The 22,097-nt window shown below is 31.6% G+C and overlaps 1 protein-coding gene across 6 annotated transcripts in view; it reads right to left on the reverse strand.

Annotated features, from left to right (window-relative positions):
- Positions 1–22,097, reverse strand: part of UBR3 (ubiquitin protein ligase E3 component n-recognin 3 (putative)) — a 187,984-nt gene that overhangs the window by 37,110 nt on the left and 128,777 nt on the right. For all 6 annotated transcript variants that reach the window (XM_011357832.2, XM_011357787.2, XM_011357796.2 and 3 more), the window contains exons 29-31: positions 20,876–21,012; positions 13,883–13,968; positions 2,656–2,761 (exon numbers count right to left, since the gene is read on the reverse strand). In XM_011357832.2, coding sequence (XP_011356134.1) covers positions 2,656–2,761; positions 13,883–13,968; positions 20,876–21,012 — 329 coding nt within the window. The remainder of the gene's footprint in view (positions 1–2,655; positions 2,762–13,882; positions 13,969–20,875; positions 21,013–22,097) is intronic.

Below are 22,097 nucleotides of genomic sequence, written 5' to 3' on the forward strand. Positions count from 1 at the left end.
ATCTGAAACGTACTGGACTTCGTCAACCAACCAATGTCACCATAATAAAAATAAACAAAAATTAATTAATTAAAAGAAGCCAAAAATATCTCAAAATATTAACAGTAGTAGAGGAATTCCTAGAAAATATGATCGATTTTTTTCCCCTTATATTTGCTCTCATTCTTATGGTTCATGAGTTTGTTAAATTATAATAAACTATATATAACACATAAGTTATAAGATTTCAGATTATTTTATTTTCTTTCTCAACTTTTCTGTATGTTCTAAGCATTATACAATAAATACAATTTTTATAATCAGAATAAAATTACAAAAACAATAATCTGGAGCCTATTGGCTACTAAGACAAAAGCAATCATTCTGAGAACTTAGAAATGGATCTTTCCTGGCATACAGTAGGCACATAATCAGAATGAATGAGTAGATAGATGGATACACTCCCTGTAGAAAAAAGAACCACAGATTTTGACTGGGGTTTAATACCACCATTGTGATAACTATCTTTTAAACGCTTGACATTTTAAGATAAATAATTGTTTTTATCTCCTAAAGTTTTTAGATAATCTTTAAAATGTACATTACAAAAACTGTACATTACTATTAACTCTACGGATGATAAGAGGAAATGGGTGGGTTAGTTAACAGGCCTAATTTTCCAATATTATTTCTAAACCAGCTGATTATCAATACAATGGAAATTAAAAAGGAATAAGTAAATATTCAAGAGGATTATAGAAAAAAGTATATATGAGAAACCTATACCATTAGGCATAAAATTTTATGTTGAAAAGTATTAAAAGTGAGAAAAGAAAAAAGATACTTCAATTTTTAAAAATCTAATGTAGTTATGCAACACAGATGACATTATAATTAACTGTAGCACTACAAGTTAGTGAACTAATGAACCTAAAAAATTTAGAGTAAATATGGGAGGGAGTTGGGGAGGAATTAACCAGATTTCCCGGAAATTCCTTAGATCTTTTAGTACTAGGAAAGGAAGCATAGATAATAGTTAAGAAGTTAGGCTCTGAAATCAGAAAAATTTGGATTCAAATGCCAGCTCTATTTAATGGCTGTGTGCCCCTACAGAATATATGTTAACTTCTCCTAAACCTCAGGTTCTTCCTATGTAAAAACTGGAATAACAATGGTACTTAGTGTGCACAGTTATGGTGATGGTTAAGCGAAATTATATATGCAAAGTACAAAAATACCTAGCATGAAGTAAGCACTGATCGTGTTTACAGCGTTTACTACTATCCTAATGGGTATTAAATCTTAGGGCTTGAAAAAGAACATAACCCAACAATCAGCATAATGAAAGTGCAGTACCTGTGTCTGTTCTTTAAACTGTTAATTCGCCAATACTACTTAAGAAACCTTCTGTTTGCTGAACATCTTTAGACTCAAAGAGTGAGACATTCTAATACTTTATTTGCATACCACCCTTGTCCTTGGGTATGCAAGTCTAACTAGGGAAAAAAAATTACTAGCCAATATCAACAAAAGTGATTTTCCTTAGTCATAACATGCAAAATACTCCTAGCTTGCTATTTTATCTATAAATACAAAAAACACACACAAAAAAATTTTTTTGATAAGTAGCAGGATATATTCATAGCCTCAAAGTATCTTCCCACAAAATATGTACTGATTACAAAGGATGAAATAATAACTTTACAGTGGAAAAACTGGCAGATACCACATAAGCCAAATTATGAGTTATTATTATCAATAACAAGACAAATCGACAGCATGTGCTTCCTGATATAATGCACTAAAAAGAACACAACATTATTTCTGTGGTACTTCTGCTAAAAGTTTATAACCTGAATCTAACCACAAGGAAATATTGGACAAAAATAAATTGAGGAATTCTACAAAATAATGGGCCTGAGCTCTTGAAGAAAAAAAAAAAGTCAGTGTCATGAAATGCAAAGTAAAAGAAACAATTCAGATTAAAGGAAATTAAAGAGATATAACAACTAAACACAAGCATGATCTTGAATTTTCTTTGCATTGATTGCATTTGCATTTCCCAGGATATCACTGAAACAACTGGCAAAATCTAAATAGGTTCTATGTGAGGTAGGGGTCAATGCTAATTGTTTCTCATATAAATAGCCAATTAACCAGCACCACTTACTATAAAGACTATGCTTCCTCCATGCTCCTCAGTGCCATCGATGCTATAAATCCAGTATCTTGTACATCCAAAGGGAGGTTTTTTTTTTAAATCATTATTTTGTAGTACCTAATGAAATTCCGAGTTTAGGCAGGAATCATCAGGGATTGCAAAAATCATTAATTGAAAGGCTGATGGGGCCTTTAGAATGGAGGGATCAGACTTTAAGCTACCTGAACCCACTGATCAATTCTGACATAAAAAGGACAACCAGCCATCATGTACTTCCATTTGAATGTTTTACCTGCATAAAAACTAATGAGATTCTTTAAAAGATTTTCTCACTTAGTAGAGATTTTTATGCAGTTTTTACAGAAAGCATAATGGTAAACTGTTCTCAATTTTTATTGTTATTTTTGTGTTTCATAAAGAAAATTAACATATTCATAAAGATTTTCAATCTTATTTTTATACTTAATCATTTTTCAAAAAGTTTTAATTGACTTTAACCTTTCAAAAATACTTACTGCGAATTCATCTCTTCTACTAACTGAGTAAGCTTTCTCCATGGATTATACTCAGAATCAATGCTATAAAGCCGCATGTGCAAGGCTAATACAAGGAACAGTTGATCTAAATGAATTGAAGAAAAGGTAATTAGAAAGTTTATAAAATTCTTCCAGAACAAAATTAAGACAAAATTTCTAACCAATTCATAAGGAAATGTTTCCTATCCTTATAATTATAATTTACCAAGTTTAAGTACCAACTACTTCATGCTCTCTTTTAAGGTAAACTCTGAAATATAGCTAAATAATTTTTACTGGAATCTGGACTGTTCCTTATGCTTAATCTTAATTCAGGAATGGTTCATTTTTCTCGCTGTCACAGATCTATTTTTCCTTGGCTTTATGCTTCAGCCTTGACAATTTGTACTTCTCACTATTGTGGTCTCTTTTTAACCAAAATTTACTGCTATCTTCAATATCCTACCCTGAGTAACTGGACAATAACATCCATATAAATTACTGTTAGGTGAAGTTCTTTCTTTACTTAATATTTTCCCCTAAATCCTCTTTAGATTGAGTTGTGACTTCATTATCTTTTGAGTCAACATGAAGAAAAAATTAACTGAAATAAGAAAATTATTTAGGAGGACTAATCCAGCTTTTTTCATTTCTTCCATCCAAACCCTAACAATAATCTATCAGTCTTAGCTTTCACCAAATTCTGTTCATGACATTTGTAAAAAATATTTTTATTTAAAAGTTTTAAATTATCCAGGAAAAAATTATAATTTTTCTTTTATATCACATGTACTTTTTTTGTTATAAATAACAAGGACTGCATTAAATTGTTCCGCCACAAATACTCAAAAACATTTGTGAATCAAAAGTCATTTTCTAGAAAGTTAGATAATACTTCTTGACATATGACTGAAATTAATTCTTAAAACCAGAAAAAAGTTAGTCAATGACACAAACATACTGTTGTCACTTATTCTCTAAATTAAGGTAATCAAAACTAAACATTTCATAGATTATTTCAATTAATTTTCACAAAAATTAGGTTAATATTGTTATGCCGAATTTTGAGGTAAGTTTCTGAAATTTCCAGTTTTCCCAGTAACCTTTTTCCATTGATAATACTGAGAACAAGGAACGTTTTTAGCAGAGAAATAACATGATGAAAGATACACTGGTCATTTTTACTTCAATTCAATTATATATAAGAGATTATTTTTACCATGTAAATTTACAATTTTTAAAGTGCTTAAAACTAAAAGTGTTAAAAAACAAATTCCTCTAGCAAAAAAATATTAAGATTAACTGAAGTCGCAAGGTGGGGAGTTTTGCATTCTTTTTATATAGGTGTTAACTAAACTTAAAAGCTCTTTTTTAATAAAACCTTCTTGTTTTACATTGAAACCATGGCCAGCACAGAAATAATGTTACAATTTGCCTATTTTCCTACCCTCTACCATAATTAAAGATATACAAATGTTAGAAAGAAACTTTTTCAACTTCTTATATTCTCTCATTCTACAGTTGAGGAAATAGGCCCAGAGGATGGAGTACCTTGCCATGTCACCCTAATATTTATTGGAAAAACTATTAATAGAATTCAAGATTTACTACTACCTAGTTATTTCTACCACTCCAGTTCTCCTTGGGGTTTCTATACTTTCCTTGATTACAAGACAGGTACAAAATTCCTTTTTTAACACACATAAACATACACATTTTTGTAAAATTGAGATTGTAACCCTGACGCATCTTCTAAAACTATTAATACAATACATAACAAGAGTCTTTGGTATTGGCTTTAACTAAAAGTAAAAAATAATAACATCTAATGAGGCACATCTACCTTTCAAAAACAATGCTAGAAATTGCAGATAAAGAGAATTGGCCAAATAACAATCAATACTTTGAACTATATTTATACAATTCACTGTGCTTTCAAAATTTGAGACTCATTAGTAAGAATTAACTCTAATATTCATTTTGCAGTTAAAATGTCTCTTATACTAAATAAATTATTGAAAGTAATAGATATAGAATAAGGAAAAACTACAATCATAAGCAAAAAGCTATAACAAATAATCCTAAAATTTATATGGAACCATAAAAGACCCTGAGAGCCACAGCAATATTGAAAAAGAAGAGCAAAGTCAGAGGTATCACGCTACCTGCTATCAAACTATACTACAAGGCTACAGAAATCAAAACATCATGGTACCGGCATAAAAACAGATACACTAATCAATGGAACAGAATAGAGAGCCCAGAAATAAATCTCTGACTATATTCTCACTTAATATATGACAACGGAGGCAAGAATATATAATAAAGACAGTTTCTTCATAAATGGTGTTGGGAAAACTGAACAGATACATGCAAAAAAAAAAGAAAAGAAAGAAAGAAAGAAATTGGACCACCTTCTTACACCATATACAGGAAAAGACTCAAAATGGATTAAGACTTAAATGTAAGACCCGAAACCATAAAACTTCTAGAAGAAAACATAGGCAGTAAACTCTCTGATATTGCTAACAGTAATTTCTTTTCGGATATATCTCCTCAGGCAAGGGAACCGAAAGAAAAAATAAACAAATGAGACTACATCAAACTAAAAAGTTTTTGTACAGCTAAGGAAACCATCGATAAAACAAACGAAAAAAAACAACCGACTGAATAGGAGAAGATATTTACTTATGATACATCTGATAAGAGGTTACTACCCAAAATATATAAAGAACTCATACAACTCAACAACAAAAAAGCAAACAATCCAATTAAAAATGGGCAGAAGATCTGAACAAATATTTCTCCAAAGAGGAAATACAGATGGTCAATAGACATATGAAAAGATGTTCAAGATCACTAATCACCAGAGAAATGCAAATTTAAACCACAATAAGATATCACTTCAAACCTGTCAGAATGGCTGTCATCAATAAATCAAAGAACAACCAGTACTGGCGAGGATGTGGAGAAAAGGGAACTCTCATACACTGTTAGTAGGATTGCAAATTGGTACAGCTACTATGGAAAACAGTCTGGAGGTTTCGCAAAAAAATTAAAAATGGATATTCCTTTTGACCCAGCAAATGTAATTCTGGGTATTTATCCAAAGAAAACCAAAACAATAATTCATAAATATCTATGCACCCCTATGTTCACGGCAGCACAATTTACGATAGCCAAGATATGGAAGCAAGCTAAATCCCCATCAAGAGACGACTGGATAAAGAAGTTATGGTTCATATATACAATGGAATATTACTCAGCCATTTAAAAAAATGAAATCCTTCCATTTGCAACAACATGGATAGACCTAAAAATTATTATGCTGAGTGAGTCAGACAGAGAAAGATAAATATCCTATGATTTCATTTATATGCGGAATCTAAGGAACAAAAAGAACAAACTAATCAAAAACAGACTCACAAATATAGAGGACAATCTGGTGATGGCCAGAGAGAAGGCGGGTTGGGGAACTAGGAGAATGGGGTGAAGGGTTAAAGGTGTACAAATTAGTTGCTGATAGAGTGTCACAGGCATGGGGAACACGGCATAGGGAATGCAGTTAGCCTTAATGTAATGGCTAGGTGAAGAGCCAGAGCAATTAGGAGGATTGTTTTATAAATGATAAAAATGTCTAACCAATGTACTGTATACTTGAAACTAATAATAAAATTTTTTAAAAAGTTAAAAACCAAAAATGGAAAATGTTATTAACACCAACTGTATGCATATTTTGAAAGTTGAAAATAATTATCAAGAAAGCATATTATTAAAATTCTGAACATTAGCAAAAAGAATAGATAACTCCTTTTCTAGAATGATACATTTTAAAGTTCTAGACTTAGGCATATATTTATAAAAGGGTTTGTAAATGAGAAACATCATTAAATTAACTTACAGGTGTGCTGTGATTTCGACATATGTATAAAAGGCACCACTGTCTAGTAAGAGCCAGGAAGTTCTAGATTTGGATCTCTTCTCTCTTCTCTCCTAATCTTTCAGTATACCACTCTTCCCTGGTTCTCACACAATTTCTTCTCAGTTACTTGTACATGCTCTTCTTCCTCTACTGAACCCTAACAAGTGGCATTCTCCATAAGAAAGGAAAAGGGATTCCTTCTTAGTCCTTTTTCCCTCTTATCCTGTGGATACTATTTCATCTAAGATCAACTTCCATCTCTACCTATAAGTTTACTATTCACAAATTTCTATAACACTTCAGATGTTCAACAGTTACCAGAAAATCAACATATCCAAAACTAAACCGATTGTATATAGCCCAGTCCAGCTCCAATGTTCATTTCATCTTATAAACCCTATGTGAATTAATGATATCACTGTCCATGCAAACATCCAAGGAAAAACTTGGGAGTCATCTCTAATGTTTTTGTCCTCCACAGCCAATTACCAATCCTATTGGTTCTGCCTCCTAAGATCCATCCTCTTCTGCTCCACACCATCATTATTTCATTTCTCAACTAAATTACTCAACGAAGTGCTCATTCAGCTTTATGTCTCATGTTTCACCTCCTACCAATCCCTATAAACAATAAAGCTATTCATATTATCTCATAATTGGCTGGTGAACCACTGAAGGAATAGGTATAGAAAGCCCTTTGTGAGCCAATCCCCATCTTCTTTTTCAGGTTTCTTTAACCTTCTTTCCTCTCCTTCCCTTCCTAAGTTTTCCCCAATATTTCATGTTGTCTCAGTCTGTCTGTAAACTGTTCTCTCAGCTTTCTTGTTTTCAAGTCAAACTTGACAGATCTTTCAAGAGCCAGCTCAAGTGCTCTTCTTTAAAGTTTCCTCTAATACCATACCTGAGACAGATAAAATCATCCCTTGCTTTATGGACTCTCTGTACCTTGAGTTAACTCTATTTTATCACTTCCTATATAGCTCTGTAAATATTTTTTACATGTTTCCTTTCCTATTAGATGGTGAGATCTCCCTGAAGACGACAATGGTGTCGTTTCTTCTTTGTACTTCCTGGGTTAGCCCAGCACTTGACATATGATAGGAGTTTTTTAAGTATGCTGAATATTGTATAATTAAATCAATAATCCTGTAAAAAAGCATACAATATAAGCACAAAATTCATGATGAATTTATACTTCTTTTCTGTCACAACAACATGCTGGCTCAGTAACCAAGAAGTAGGCCAATCGATCAGCCCTAATTTCACTGTTCCTAAAGGGACTGACCTCTCAACTCTAACAACTGAAGCAATGCTTGAACTACTTCTTCCCATCTTTTTCTTCTCCATGTTAGTGTGACACTCTCTTGGGATGAAAAATTCTATTTTCTGAATTATCAATTCAAATTCTTTAAAGCTGTGACAAATCTATGGTACTATAATGTGCTTAAGCACAAGACATACCATTACTAAAAAAAAACACCACTGAATGACTAGTTTGCCCTTAAAAAAAAAAAAAAAACAGAACAACAACAACAAAAAACCTATGATTTAATTATAAGAACTCTCAGATAGAACAAAAAGGTAAGATTTAATAATCCCTTCTACCTTTATCAATATTAAAGACTATTTTAAACACAAAAAAACCTATAAAATAAAAATGTAACTCCAACTTTATTTTAAAATCAACAGAGTTATGTGTATGACTATATGTATGAATACTATATACACATGAAATACTATTGTGACTATGAATACTATATACACATGAAATACCATTGTGCCAATTTTTATGACTTCTGGAATATCCACTTAAGGAAACTGAACCCAAAGCTATTACACGGTAAAACCTCTTAAAAATGCTTTTGAAACAGATGTTCATTGAGCTTGGAAATTCTGTTTCTGTCAGTTATTTCAAAATATGTAAGAAATCAAAAACTAACTGGTAGATTATTTCTTAGTATAACTCATACTGGTCATTAAGACAAAAATACACATGAAGGACAAGAGTTATCCCAAAGACTTTTATAAATTTGCTCTATCTTAAATTGTAACACTGTTAAAATTTACCTAAGGTAAACATAACTGGGTCTGCCTCTCCAGATCATTTAAGTTTAGTCCTATAAGTACAGTTATCACTGGTTAAAAATAATTGTCAATGAAAAAAATCTCAACTAGACAAATGATTCTCTGAATTACCATGGGGTGGGGGTGGGGGTTACTCAATTTCTCTGTAACTGAATAATCAAAGTGAGTAATTGGTTCTACCCATTTATCCCAGGGTGAATGTAGTATGTGTGGGTATACTTCTCTTACAAGAGAGTCAGTTTTCCCTGCTTCCTCTACACATTCTTGAGAAATTAGCTGTGGATGGGAGGGAGCTCTCAAGTGAGACCTGGGATCAACTCTAGGAAGGGAAGATTGGTAGCTCTGGTTCCCAAGAAACAGAAGGTTCATGCCATGGGGTGACAATGCTGACTTATCTTTCCCCATTCCACTCTTCACCAGTCTAGGCAAAGAATAAAGTAGCAGTCATGGTAGGAATTTTAAAGGGTTAAGAAAAAATTTAACATAAATATTAAAATTTAAAATACTTTAGTTCATACGTCTAATACCATTTGAGCCATACATTAACCATGATAGCTATGTTAGTCAACACAGGTATCATCATCCCCATGTGCACAATAAGGTAGAAAAAGTTAAGTGACTTTCCTTAAGTCCAAAAGATAACAAACAGGACTAGAATCCAAATCGTCTAACACCAACCCAATGTTCCTTCCAGCACTGTATTCTATGTTGCTTCTAGACAATAAAGGCACATAGAAGTTGGGGTTAAGGTAGCAGAGCTTTGCTTACTTAGGAGAAGTTTCATTCCTTATATATAAATGGGAAAATACTGAAGGCAAGGGCTGTCTTTAGTATTTTTCTAAATTTCTACTTTCCTACATCCCATCCTATGTTCCTTTCCTGCCTCCTGGAGTTCCTTTGTGCCCACTCTCAGGTATACTATGCCATCATTCTCTGGTTACCTCAAGTATCAAAGTATGAGTATAGTTTCATGGAATTTTTCTCCTAATTTTAAGGTTTCAATGACTAGCAGCATCCCCCTTTACCTCTACAGTACAGCATGGGACAACATGGAGTGGGGAGAGACACAATTCTGCTTTTACATACACGCAGTCCTATGTGTAAAGATTAAGGTTAGTTCTTAGGACTCCCAATTTCCTTCTTATAAAGAGGGCACACGCCATGAATCCAGATCTAAAATGAGCACCATCTTTAAAACTGAGGGAAGGGGAGGGTCTTTTAATCACACTGCAGAAAAAAAGGAGCTTCCCCTGCCCTAAGCCAAGCAAGATCTCAGAACCCCTAACAGTGGAAATTATTATCTAGACCCTAACAGTGGAAATTATTATCTGTAGAATAGGCAAATCACAAATGCAGGAAGGCCTGGCTACCTGGGCTACAAAGCATATGACCTTCAGAAAGACTTCAAAGAACAGTTAAAGTTCCCTCTTAGCTCAAATTTTCAAGTCGCACTCTTACCCTTCTAACCCAGGCCTCCCCAAATTAACAATGTATTTTGCTCCCAATAGATAAGCTATTATCAGCCTTTGGGAATAAATTCTATCCTTCTAACCCATTCTATCCTTCTAACCTCATCTCTTAACAAGTCAATCGAAGGTTTGTTGAGTGCTTTAAAAAAAATTGAGCTAAAATTTAACTTTTACCTTGCTTCTGTTCTCTTTACCCACCCATTCCACCCCCAATTTGATAATGGTAGTGTTGAAATACTAAAAACAGGAATGTAGAGATTTATAATCTTTGAAGATTTGAATCTACATTGTAAAACTGAATTCTTACAACAATCCTCTGGTTGGGTACTACTATCTGTGGTTAAATAACTTGCCCTAAAACATCTGCCTAAACATAAAGAATAGAGTCAGGAGGCAATTTCCACATTTTTATATTAATTTATACACTTTGATCGTTATAATTTGGTGGTCAAATTTCCCTCCTGTTATAGGGTAACAAAAAGAATAGAACAAGAACAAGAACAAAAACAAAAACAAAAAACAAACAAAAAACTAAAAGAACAGAACAAAAGTTGTGATTCAACTGATTTATAGAGTTCATAATTTTTAAATCTGAAAAAAATACCTTAGTAAGCCACAGGTGTCAGAATTTTACCACTATTAAAGAATAAGGTCAAGCTTGCCAAATGGAAATGTCAAACAAAGCAAGGATTTGCCTTAACCTCTCCTGAATAAAGTTCAATTTTTAATCTCTCTATAAAATCATGAAATCATGAAACTTAATTTTGATACAATTTATTATCTTATCAAGAAATGATGCATGTAGTGAATAACTGCCCACTGTGTGTGTGATTCATAGAAAGCAATCCAGCTTAGGTGTGTACAGGCAACTTAAAATTATTTTTATGTTAATTTCATCCTGCAAGTAAGGCTGTGTAAAGATATTGTTGAATAAGTTTACAAAACTGATCTTCAGTAATCTGATCTATCTTATAATAAATTATCTAGAACCAGTCTTATCTGCTGAACACAAGGTCCTTAATGCCTGACCTTCCAGCGGTAGATAGTTATGAGGTCTAGAGCTCCAATCCTGGAATCAGGAGCAGAGCTGTATATGGGAGCTGATGGAGATGGCTCACACCAGGAGCAAAGATTTGGGACCAAGAGCCATCAACTGGTAAAAAATAAAGAACCGACTGATATCCAAGGAAGAAGAAAGCAGAACTTGAGGAAATAACTGAAGGAGTAGCCCAAATCAAAAATAGGAGTCACAGTGAAAGGCTAGCAAAAGGAAACAGACAAGATAACAGGAGGGTTAGCGTGGCAGAGCCTGGAAATATTCCAAGTCAACAGTGTGCTATAGGATGGATGTCTTTGACTAAGCCCATAGGTGAAAGTTCTTAAACATCCTGTATCGTTCGGCACACTTACAGGCAAGGAAAACGTCTTACATAATTGCATTTAAGTCAAAAGAGCTGAATTCAAATGCAAGCTTTGACAAATGTAAGGTATGATTAAAATACCATAGTATGCTGCTATGTAAAGTAATTTGCTCATTTTTTACTACGGAAAATTTCCCAAACACATATTTAGGAATGAACTCTTATTTTGACTAGATACTGGTCATTGTACCTCAACACTTAAAAATTTTGCTGGAATATGTGCTGGATGGCATTGTGCCACTGCAATTTTATTTGATTTCTCAGTATAACTTTGGCCAGTAATATTTCTGCTTTTATTGTTGTAGAAAGAACAATCTTCTCTACCACTTCTGACCCCTCCTCCAACCTTGTGTGTATGTATGTGTTCCCATAATTATCTATCGGGCATTACTTAAGCTGTTCCAAACAAAATCTATTAAATCTTTCATGACTAATCTTCAATTTTATCAAAAAGTTGTGATGAAACATTATTCCAAAAGTGTAAGTTCCCTTATCATTTGCTTAATTAGTAGAGCATTTTCTCACTCTTTCTCTAAAATATTATTAAAAAAAGAGACACTTTTAAGTGAGATATTTAAGAGGTAATAGAAAACCAATGAATGGGGAAAAACAAATCTGACTTATAAGGAATCTATGGAGAAGACAGTTTTTGTTTAATAATACCATTAAATTTCTACTGGAAGATAAAAAAAATAAGATAGTTGAGCTAAGAGCCTATGAAAGACCATCTATTTAAGTTCTTGTGTTCAAGTTAAATTAGGGGTGAGTAGACTTGAGCAAATAACAAATACAGTAAGCTTACACACTTACAAAATAGTGAGATTTCATATAACATACAATATACTCTATATATATGACTTATAAAGCTACTTTTATAAATATTAGGATAAATAATGCATAAGTAATGAACCATAATAAATCATATGAAAACTAAAAACAAAAACATAACTTTGAATAAGCTAAATATATATAATTTTTAGTTGTCAATCATACCTTAATAAAGTTGGGGGAAAAGAACTAACATAATTGATAAGGAAAAAAATAAAACCAGAAACAGTATTAACTTATATTTAGAATGAGTTTCATACAAATTTTTCTATACTGGCATTCTGTAATCTCCTATTTTCTAAAAGGGGAAATAAAAAGAAATGAAAGCTTGAAAGTAACTATCAATTTAATAATTTAAATTTAAATTGAGGGTGATAATTGAAGTGGTTGCTGCTAGAATTTTACTATTTTTAGGATTCTGAAAAATGAATAATTTATAAGCCTTTGGATAAGCTTAAGTACCTAAGAGAAAAAAAAATGAAGTAGAGTTTTGAACATAAAACTGAAATTCCTTTACTAATCATTTTCTAATCTAATAGTTTTTGTAATATTATCAGCTAATGCCAAACGTCAATTAAAAATAAGTTAACAAAAATAATTTATATAAGTGAAATTACAGTTTCTGTTAATTCAAAGTCTAGAAGTTAAAATTCCTATGTATCAACAACCTCTTTAAAATATAATACTAAATCACTAGGTAGAAGTAGGATTTAAGTATGCATGTCAAGAGGGCAATAAATTCTAAACATTCAGTAAAAAATAACTTCCAAAACATCAAACTTCTAGGAATCAAGTGATAACCCAAAATAAAATATCAAAATCTAATGTAACTATTTATAACTTTAAAAGTAACTCAGTTGAAATTTCACATAAGTTTGTATCTTGATGTTAGAAAGTTCAAGGAAGGTATTTTTGGTAAGCCTTTTGTTTTAAATCATTCCAAAATCACAAATATCTTTTTAAAAAATACATACATGTATTTTTGAAAAACGAAGATGTATTGTAATTTTTAATAATTACGAATATTTTTAGCACTTAAGAAAATACATTCATTTTTCAAAAGAATACATTATATGCTTATCTTCCATCAAATTACATTAGGCAATATTTTAACACTAGTGATTTGGGACCAAATGTATATATAGGAAACTGTAGGCAATACAAATTGTCTTTATAAAAAGATTTTCTTAAATCTAGACAATTCGAGTTTGAGGACAATTTATAGATGAGAATAATATATTGTTTTAATTTTGAACCAATGTAAATCTGATTAATTCGTATGACATTTATTTACTGAGTAAACATAGTATAGAAAGAGCTAAATATTTATATGATTCTTCTAAATACAAGATTAACCATTTAAAGCATATAATCACTATTAATACTGATTACGTATAACATAAAAAGAATTTGAAAATATACCAAAAGATCACTTTATCTGTATATGCTTTCAAATATGACATAAATAGAATTTTTTTTTTTAATTTAGCACTAACACTTACTTAAACAAGACCTTTTGCCAGCTGTGCTTGCACCACCTGAACACAAATTGCCTCCTCGATGAATTAATTCAAGTTCCAAATTGGTTCTGTAAATAAAGCATTAAAATATATCTCAGTCATTAGGTTGAAGCTACACTTTTTGTTTTATTGATATGCCTGAATCAACCTAAATAATAAAGTTCTTCAACTGTATAATTTCGAAAGTAGAGTTTATGCAATATCAGTAATAATCGTATTTTATGATATTTCGAAATAAAAAAGGGAACAGTTTATCCGTCCTTACTTATATGATCATATGTATAACTGCAAAACTGCATATATCACAATGTAATTGTTACAAAATTCCAACTGTTGGCAAATACTAAAAACTAGGTCATAAGGAAAATAACTGCAACACATTTCATAAACCTGCATATGAATGTGAAGAATTTGTACTCCAACTGTTAGCCACAGAGTAGATGGTTACTGTCATACAATACACAAGGGCATATCCATTTTTCTATCAGAGAAATGGTTATCATTCATTAGAGCTTAGACAGTATCTAGAAATCAACATGAAGAAACACCACTAACATCAAAGTGGCTATGAACAACAAATATAATTAACAGCAGTCTCTCTTGTGGACTTCTAAAATTACAGTTTTATTAAAATATGGTGTGTAATTACTGACACTGCTAAACATCAGTATTGTTCAAATAGATCTGAAGTTATATATTTAGCAATTACTAGTTTACAGAATAGCAATAATTAGTAAATTGACATTTCAAAAATCAAACTGATACAGAAAGATTTACTCAAAACAGTAACAGTAAAATAGCCAATTTTGCCAAAATAATAAATAAAAATTCTGAGTGATAAACTGTATTTTTACTTCAATAGCATGAATAAACCTAAACACACCTTTATTTGCCATAACTAAAACTGAATAAACCTCTTTATATCGAAGATATGCATTTGACACTAATAATGAGCTATTTCCCATCTTAAAAAAAAAAAAAGGCAGCCGAGTTTCAAGCTTACTCTCTGCAAGTGAATTCAATAACAATTATTATGCTATTTTATTTAAAACAAAACATTTTGAACTGATTTTGTATTTTGAACACAGAATATTTAAAAATGCCATTTTCATATATTTACTTATAAATGCAAACTGTTAAAAAATATTAATATTCCTAAATCTGTACAGTTGCCACCCATTCCTAAAGAAATACTTTAATCCTCTCCACTGGGAGGGGAAGTGGGGAGAAGAAGCAATTTAACATTGATAACGTTCCTGCTCAGAGCTCCATCTGGTCGCTGCTGATAAGGGCATCTGTGTGACAAGGGAATTTTCCACCCTTCAGGCGATTTGCATTGCTCACTGAACTTCTAAAAACCTACCAGCAAGGAAGCAGGGACAAGGATTTCATATTAGTGGACAGAAAACGAGCGGAGACCAGCATGTGTTCCTTCATCAAGGGAATATAAATGAGATCAATACATTTTGTTTTCACAAATCTTCTGTTGCCTAATCTGTAGGAAAAAATTAATGGCTATATTCTCTTATAAAAACTAAGATTTCCTAGATGTACTTTTAAAAAGAGCTAACGAGAAACATGATCAATTCTAATAATCAAATGTCAGAACCAGAATGTCAACTTTTATTTCAGCATAATTTGCAAAAATATTAATTAAAATATAAATACAAGAACAATTCTCTTTATTCGATTATCAGTAAGATACTTTAAAAGATGACAAATATGTACCAAGAATTTGATTTTAAAGAATGCTTCAAAGAAACTACTAAATGTTATTATTTCACATTATGTTTGGAAGATCTCCTACACAATCTTCTTTCTGAATTAAGAAAACAAAAACTACCTATCCAAAGGTTTAGTATCATAATAATATCTAGGACTTTAAAAATCAATGTCAGAGGCCCTAACCATCAGCTTGTCCTTATTTCATTTACAACAAAATTGGCCCTTCGAGACTTGCTAGAAAAAGGAAGACACAAATGCATCTAATGCCCCAGTCTAATCTTCCCTCACTGTTGAAAATCACAACACAATATTCGGTTTCTGCCCTCCAAAATGGATAATGCAAAAATAAAGATGTGCTGGGAGCAGGAGTTTTCTGAGCTTTTTCGTTCTCAGAGAAAAGTAGACCCTACTTCCTATATTTTCTAATACAAATATAATCAAATTAGTTTGGAAAGGAAAAAAAGAGAAAATCTCTACATTTAAAAAAATGAGAAAAACTACTTAAAGCCTCTCATGGAGGCCACCTAGACGTATCCACATAAAACTCCTCCAATTACGCTCCAGCTTCTTTTCATATGATCAAGGTTTGCTTTCCCTTTTCCACTCTACAACCCTCACTCCATCTCCCCACACCTTTGGTACCAAGATCTATTTCTAGAGCTATAATATGAAAAAAAAATTGTATAATTTGTACACACACACACACACACACAGACACACACTGGTATAGTGTGGGTTCAAGGACTGAGCCTACCATTTACTGGTTAAGCAAGTTACTCAATTTCTCAAAGATAAGTATCTTCATCCATCCCATAGCCTATATAAAACACAACTCAAGCTCTAACTCCTTCAGGAGTTATGGAGAACTAACTCCCTTTTCTTGGGACAGGATAGAAGAACTTCCATATACTTTATATTTCAATTTGCTCATCTTCCTTTTTCAAGTCCTAACGCACTTTCTCAATGATATATATTTTTAAACAAACTGTATTCTTTTATACAGATTAATGTATATTAGTTTTGTCTCTCCAACTAAATTGTAAATTCCTGCAGAGCAGGGACCATTTCAGATAAGCTTCTAAATCCCTGACGGTACCTAGCAAAGTGCTCAAAAATTTAGGACTTTATAATCTCTTTGTTTTGATATGTAACCAATGATAAGATTCTCTTTTGTCCCTGAAGTTTACTCTCTTTCTTTTGCTGACCCTTCCTTCTATTCCCTTAAACCCAGCAGTGGATCAATAAAAGGCAGGGTGGGTAAATTATTTGTTTCACAAAAGAATTTTTTAGTTTTAAAAAGAATTCATAATTTGATATTTTAGCAAGCATCTCTTTTATTTGTAACATAATTAGTTTATAAAGTTTAAACTTATAAAGCAACTGAAGTATAAAGCAAGGTGCATTCACTCTACTGAGTAGTTTACCTGCTTGTAATTTAAAGATATCTCTCCATCTACATCTCAGTTACTCGTTTCATCTTCTTTCCATTTCCATGTTTCTCACCATATAAAATACAGTGCAAGTGCTACTCACCAATACCTCTATGCTATATGTAACTTGGGTCCAAAATCCTTGGAAAAATCAATTACTAAAATTAGTGTTATTTGTTGCTTCAATAATGAAAAAATAAATTGGTATTAAAGTGAAGAAAGCTTTCTTCCCCCAAATTAACTTTCCATTATCCATTTGAATGACTGATATTTGCAATAGAACATTTTGGAAATACATTAAAACTTAAATATAATGATTTTGATTTGTTTAATATAACAAAAAGATAGCATTCCAACAATTTCTTGTCTGCTGTCCTCAGGAAATTTTCCAAGGCTTCATTATACAAATAAAATTAAGAACAAAGAGATCTGCACAGTCCTACCAAAAAAATTAGTTCTAAAACAATTATTAAAAGAAACAGCTTTACAGGCTAAGTATCCACTAGAATTATTTTATTTCTAAACATCAAAAAATTTAAGCTCCCCAAAGAACAAATAAAATTAGGAGGGAGAAATTCCACTCTGGGAAACTAGGATTGCCTTCTATTAAAATTACTAATGTCAAATAAATAAACGTACACATTCTAATAAACTATATATTTAAGAATCACAACATTTAATTCAAAAGTTAAGTGATTCAAATTAAGTTTAGTTCTAAATATTTTATTTAAAAATATTTTAATGTCTATCTTTTAGGTATAAAAATATAATCTGTATTCATAAGAATTTATGAAATAAGGTTATATGCTAGGCATAAGGTAGCATAAGCTATACCATCTAGGTTTGTGTAAGCACATTCTATAAAGTTTGCACAGTGACTAAATCACCTATCAATGCATTTCTCAGGACATATCCTCATTTTTAAGTAACGTATGTGACTGTATATAATGTGTATACGCACACACATACCAGACCTAAGTTGGCCTACATTCACTCCAATATTCTATAACATTATTACCACAATATTCTATAGAAGTTTTGTAAAACCTTGAAACCTTGGAAAATTAAATTATATCTTATTTAGTTTTTAGATTTAAGGAGGAATCCGGTTTCCTATCTTGAGAGAATTACATCCTAGTCAAATAGGACACAACATACTTTTTTCCCCTTCAACTCATGTTTTTGATTCTTGAGTCAATTTGGTTTTTGTTTGTTTTCTTTTGGATGACTAAATCAAACTTAGAGAAGGCACACAATCTCACTGTGAGAACTTTACAAAGGATGATGAGGTTTTTAAGGGTTATATACTTTCACTTTCAGAATCATTACCTTGCAGCTTTAGAGTTTATCGTTAGTAATCAGAGAAGGATGGGAAGAAGGGAGAGCATATTTACTATTTCTCTATATACCAATCATTAGTATATAACATATGACATCTTTTCCTACTTCTCCATAAAAGAGAAAAACTGAAATATGTTGATTCAAAATGTCTCCCATTATCACAACAAGCTTTATTCTATAAGTTATTTCTATACTTAAAGAAGTAGGAATCTAAAACTTCCACTAAATTTAAAACAAATTACTGGATTTATCATACTACAGCAAAATTCCATATACGGATCATTCCCATTCAACCAGAATTTTCTTATAAGGTCAATCCTACTAAAATCAAAGGCATAAATAAAGAATCAACATAAATGTGTGTGTGTGTGTATACAGTCATGAACTGCATAACGACATTTCAGTGAACAATGGACAGAATAAACGACAGTGATCCCATAAGACAACAGAGCTGAAAAATTCCTATTGCCTAATGATATCATAGCTGTCCTAACATCATCCCACAATGCATCATTCATGTGTTTGTGGTGATGCTGGTGTCAACAAACCTACTGTGCTGCCAGTTGTATAAAAGCAGGGACATACATTTATGGACAGTACATAATAACACTTAATAATGATAATAAACAACTAAATTACTGGTTTGTGTATTTACTAAACTACACTTTTTATCATTATTTTAGAATGTACTGTCTACTTACAAAACAAAAAGTTTGCTATAAAACAGTATGCCATGTTACACTAGCAGCCAACTCATACATCTTTTGTTTATCACATCTATTGATTGCATTATTTTCCCTTGTGCTTGATTTAATTTGTGTTTGTGCGGTAACATGCTATACAGGCTTGTAGCCTAGGAGCAACAGACTACACAATATAGTCCAGTTGTATAGTAGGCTATACCACCTAGGTTTGTGTAAGCACATTCTATAATGTTTGCACAATGACAAAATCATCTATCAAGGTATTTCTAAGAACATATCCTCATTTTTAAGTAACATATGTGACTGTATATAATGTGTATACACACACACATACCATAACTAAGTTGGTGTACATTCACCCCAATCTTCTATAACATTATTATCACAATATTCTAAAGAAGTTTTATAAAACCTTGAAACCTTGGAAAATTAAATTATATTCTATTTGGTTTTCACATAAAGTGTATTTTATTGCAAATATGAAATCAGTAACTCTCCAGAAACAAAATGTTAAATTAGCTGTAATAACTTCCCCAAACTATTATGGATAAATAACAACAGTCTAGGAACATGCAAACTAGAAAGTTACTTCCCAATTCAATAGGATCCTTTTCCATCAATCTGTGCCCAGCATTTTCATTCTTAGACCAAAGCCTAATATTTCTTTATCTTGAGCTATAACTTGCTTGCTGCAAATTTCTTAGCTCTGGTTCCATTTTTCCTGGGTTCTAAAGACTACATTTTATACCCTTTTGTTATTTGCTGCTCCAGGAATAGGGCAAAGAGAATGGCTATGATGAACTACATGCATATATAACCTATAAAAGGTGAACACAGAAGAGGAAAAAGGAAGATAGGAACTGCAAGAACAACACTAGACCTCAACTCAAAAGATCTGAGTTCCAGTCCTATTCTGCCGCTAATTTGCTGCATGACTGGAGCAAATTATCTCTCTAAATCTTGCCTATTACAATACATGTTAGACAAAATACGAAGTACGCTCCTAAAAATATCCATGTGTCTACAGTATCAGTTCTGGCAGACTTGTGTTTATAAGTTTCTAATTGCGCCCATTTCTCCCCTATTTACTTCTTTTATGGTTCTCCATTTTCATTCAATTAAGTTTTCTAAAATTTCTATTTGGAACTATTTCTTAGGTATTGAACACCTAACTCAGTCAATTAAACTAATCTACCTAATCTGAAAGATGAGAATTATTCACCTGTTTTCTTGAGCCCCTGGCTAGGTACTAATAGAGGCTTAGAACATGCCTGATCTCATGTTTCCTCTCTCTTATCTGTTTTTCTAAACCACCATAGTCTTCTAGGATGTTATTAGATCTTTCACTAGCTTAAAAAAAAAACAAATAAGTTCTTACTGTTTTTATTTTTTTATAAATAAACAATGTTTACCATATTACAATGTTTTAGTTCTCAATATCATCACCTTTTGACAGAACTTGAACAGTAATTTCTTAACACCACCTTTCATATATAATACTCACGGGTTTTGCGAGAGATACCTGCCTCACAATGTTAACAATACACTTTTCTCCACATATGCTATAATGCTTAATAACACTTAACCCAATATTTCATTAAAACTCTTCAAAGAATGAAGGAAAATTATACTTTTATAGTCCTTCTAGGTGGTTCTAAAACTAGCAATAATTTCAACCAACACTAAAAATATCCTTTCTTCAAATAAATATGAATAACAATAAAACCAACTAATATTAATAAGAAAATATAAAAGTATATACTATATATACCTACCTAGCAACAGAATACATAAATAGAAAATCATTGTCTGGGGAGCCTGGAGTCTTGCTATAGTCTCTATATTTCTTCTGAGTAGTATTTTTGATGTCTTTCATTACAGATTCCATTTCTTTACTTAAGTTGGTTTCTGACTATAAAAAATACAAACAGAAATATAAAGTTTATTTATGTTCATTTTCTCTAATAATAGTCTAACACTACAATGTTTATCATTTGAACATACTAGAAAATTAAAGTTAAAAAGTCAAAACAGATGTACCTTAGCTAATTACTATAAATTCATTTAGTGCACAAAGACCAAACAGATCAAGAACTATTTTCTCTTATTTTAGGGATTTTTTTAATCCTAATTCTATATTGTGACTGGTATCTCTGTAACCCCACCATTAATTAACCACACAAACTATATTCTAATCAAATGAGCAGGTGTCATTAAAATTATATTTTAGAATAGTTCTCATATTTATAAAAATCTTGACTTTGATTTAAGTTCATTTTTCAAAGATGAATATCCCTTACTTTAAGCATATTTTAAACCCATAAAAACTTGGATTTAAAAAGAAAAAAGTCAGACAGACTCTAAAATTAGTCTTCAACTGAGAAAAGGAACTGCCAAGAGATGATTCTGAGTGGCTTTAATCTATGAATTTGTTTCAAAAGTCAAATATTCATAGTTTTCATAAATTTACTAGATAAATCAGGCATAGCTGCCACTTCTCTCAAGGACTATATCATAAATCCATAATAAAGGTGAACTATTTAAGAATTTAAATCAAATAAATAAATCCTACTGGATGGGATAAGAGATGGGTGCACTTACACTAAATCTCACAGTAAAACATACTGACTTAAAGTGAATGGTTCAATTTAAGTATACACTTGTGTGTGTATGTAAATCTATAATTACACATACATACACTGTGTGTATATGTCTAAATATATCATCATATTTTTTAAAGTTTTTTTAATTTTTTAAATTTTTATTATGGTGACATTGTTAACGAAATCCAGTAAGTTTCAGGTGTACGACTGAACAGTAGGGCATTGTATGTTCACCACCCATAGTTAGATTTCTTTCTGTCACCACATATTTGACCCCTGTTACCCTATCTTAATCCTAATATACCTAATGAGCATATTTTTAAATGATTAGGCTGTACTTTACACTGCAAAATACATATATATAATTTGGCCTTGTTTTTAAATATTTCAACTC

The sequence above is a fragment of the Pteropus vampyrus genome, unplaced genomic scaffold, assembly GCF_000151845.1.
Source record: "Pteropus vampyrus isolate Shadow unplaced genomic scaffold, Pvam_2.0 Scaffold2, whole genome shotgun sequence".
Classification (NCBI taxonomy): Eukaryota; Metazoa; Chordata; class Mammalia; order Chiroptera; family Pteropodidae; genus Pteropus; species Pteropus vampyrus.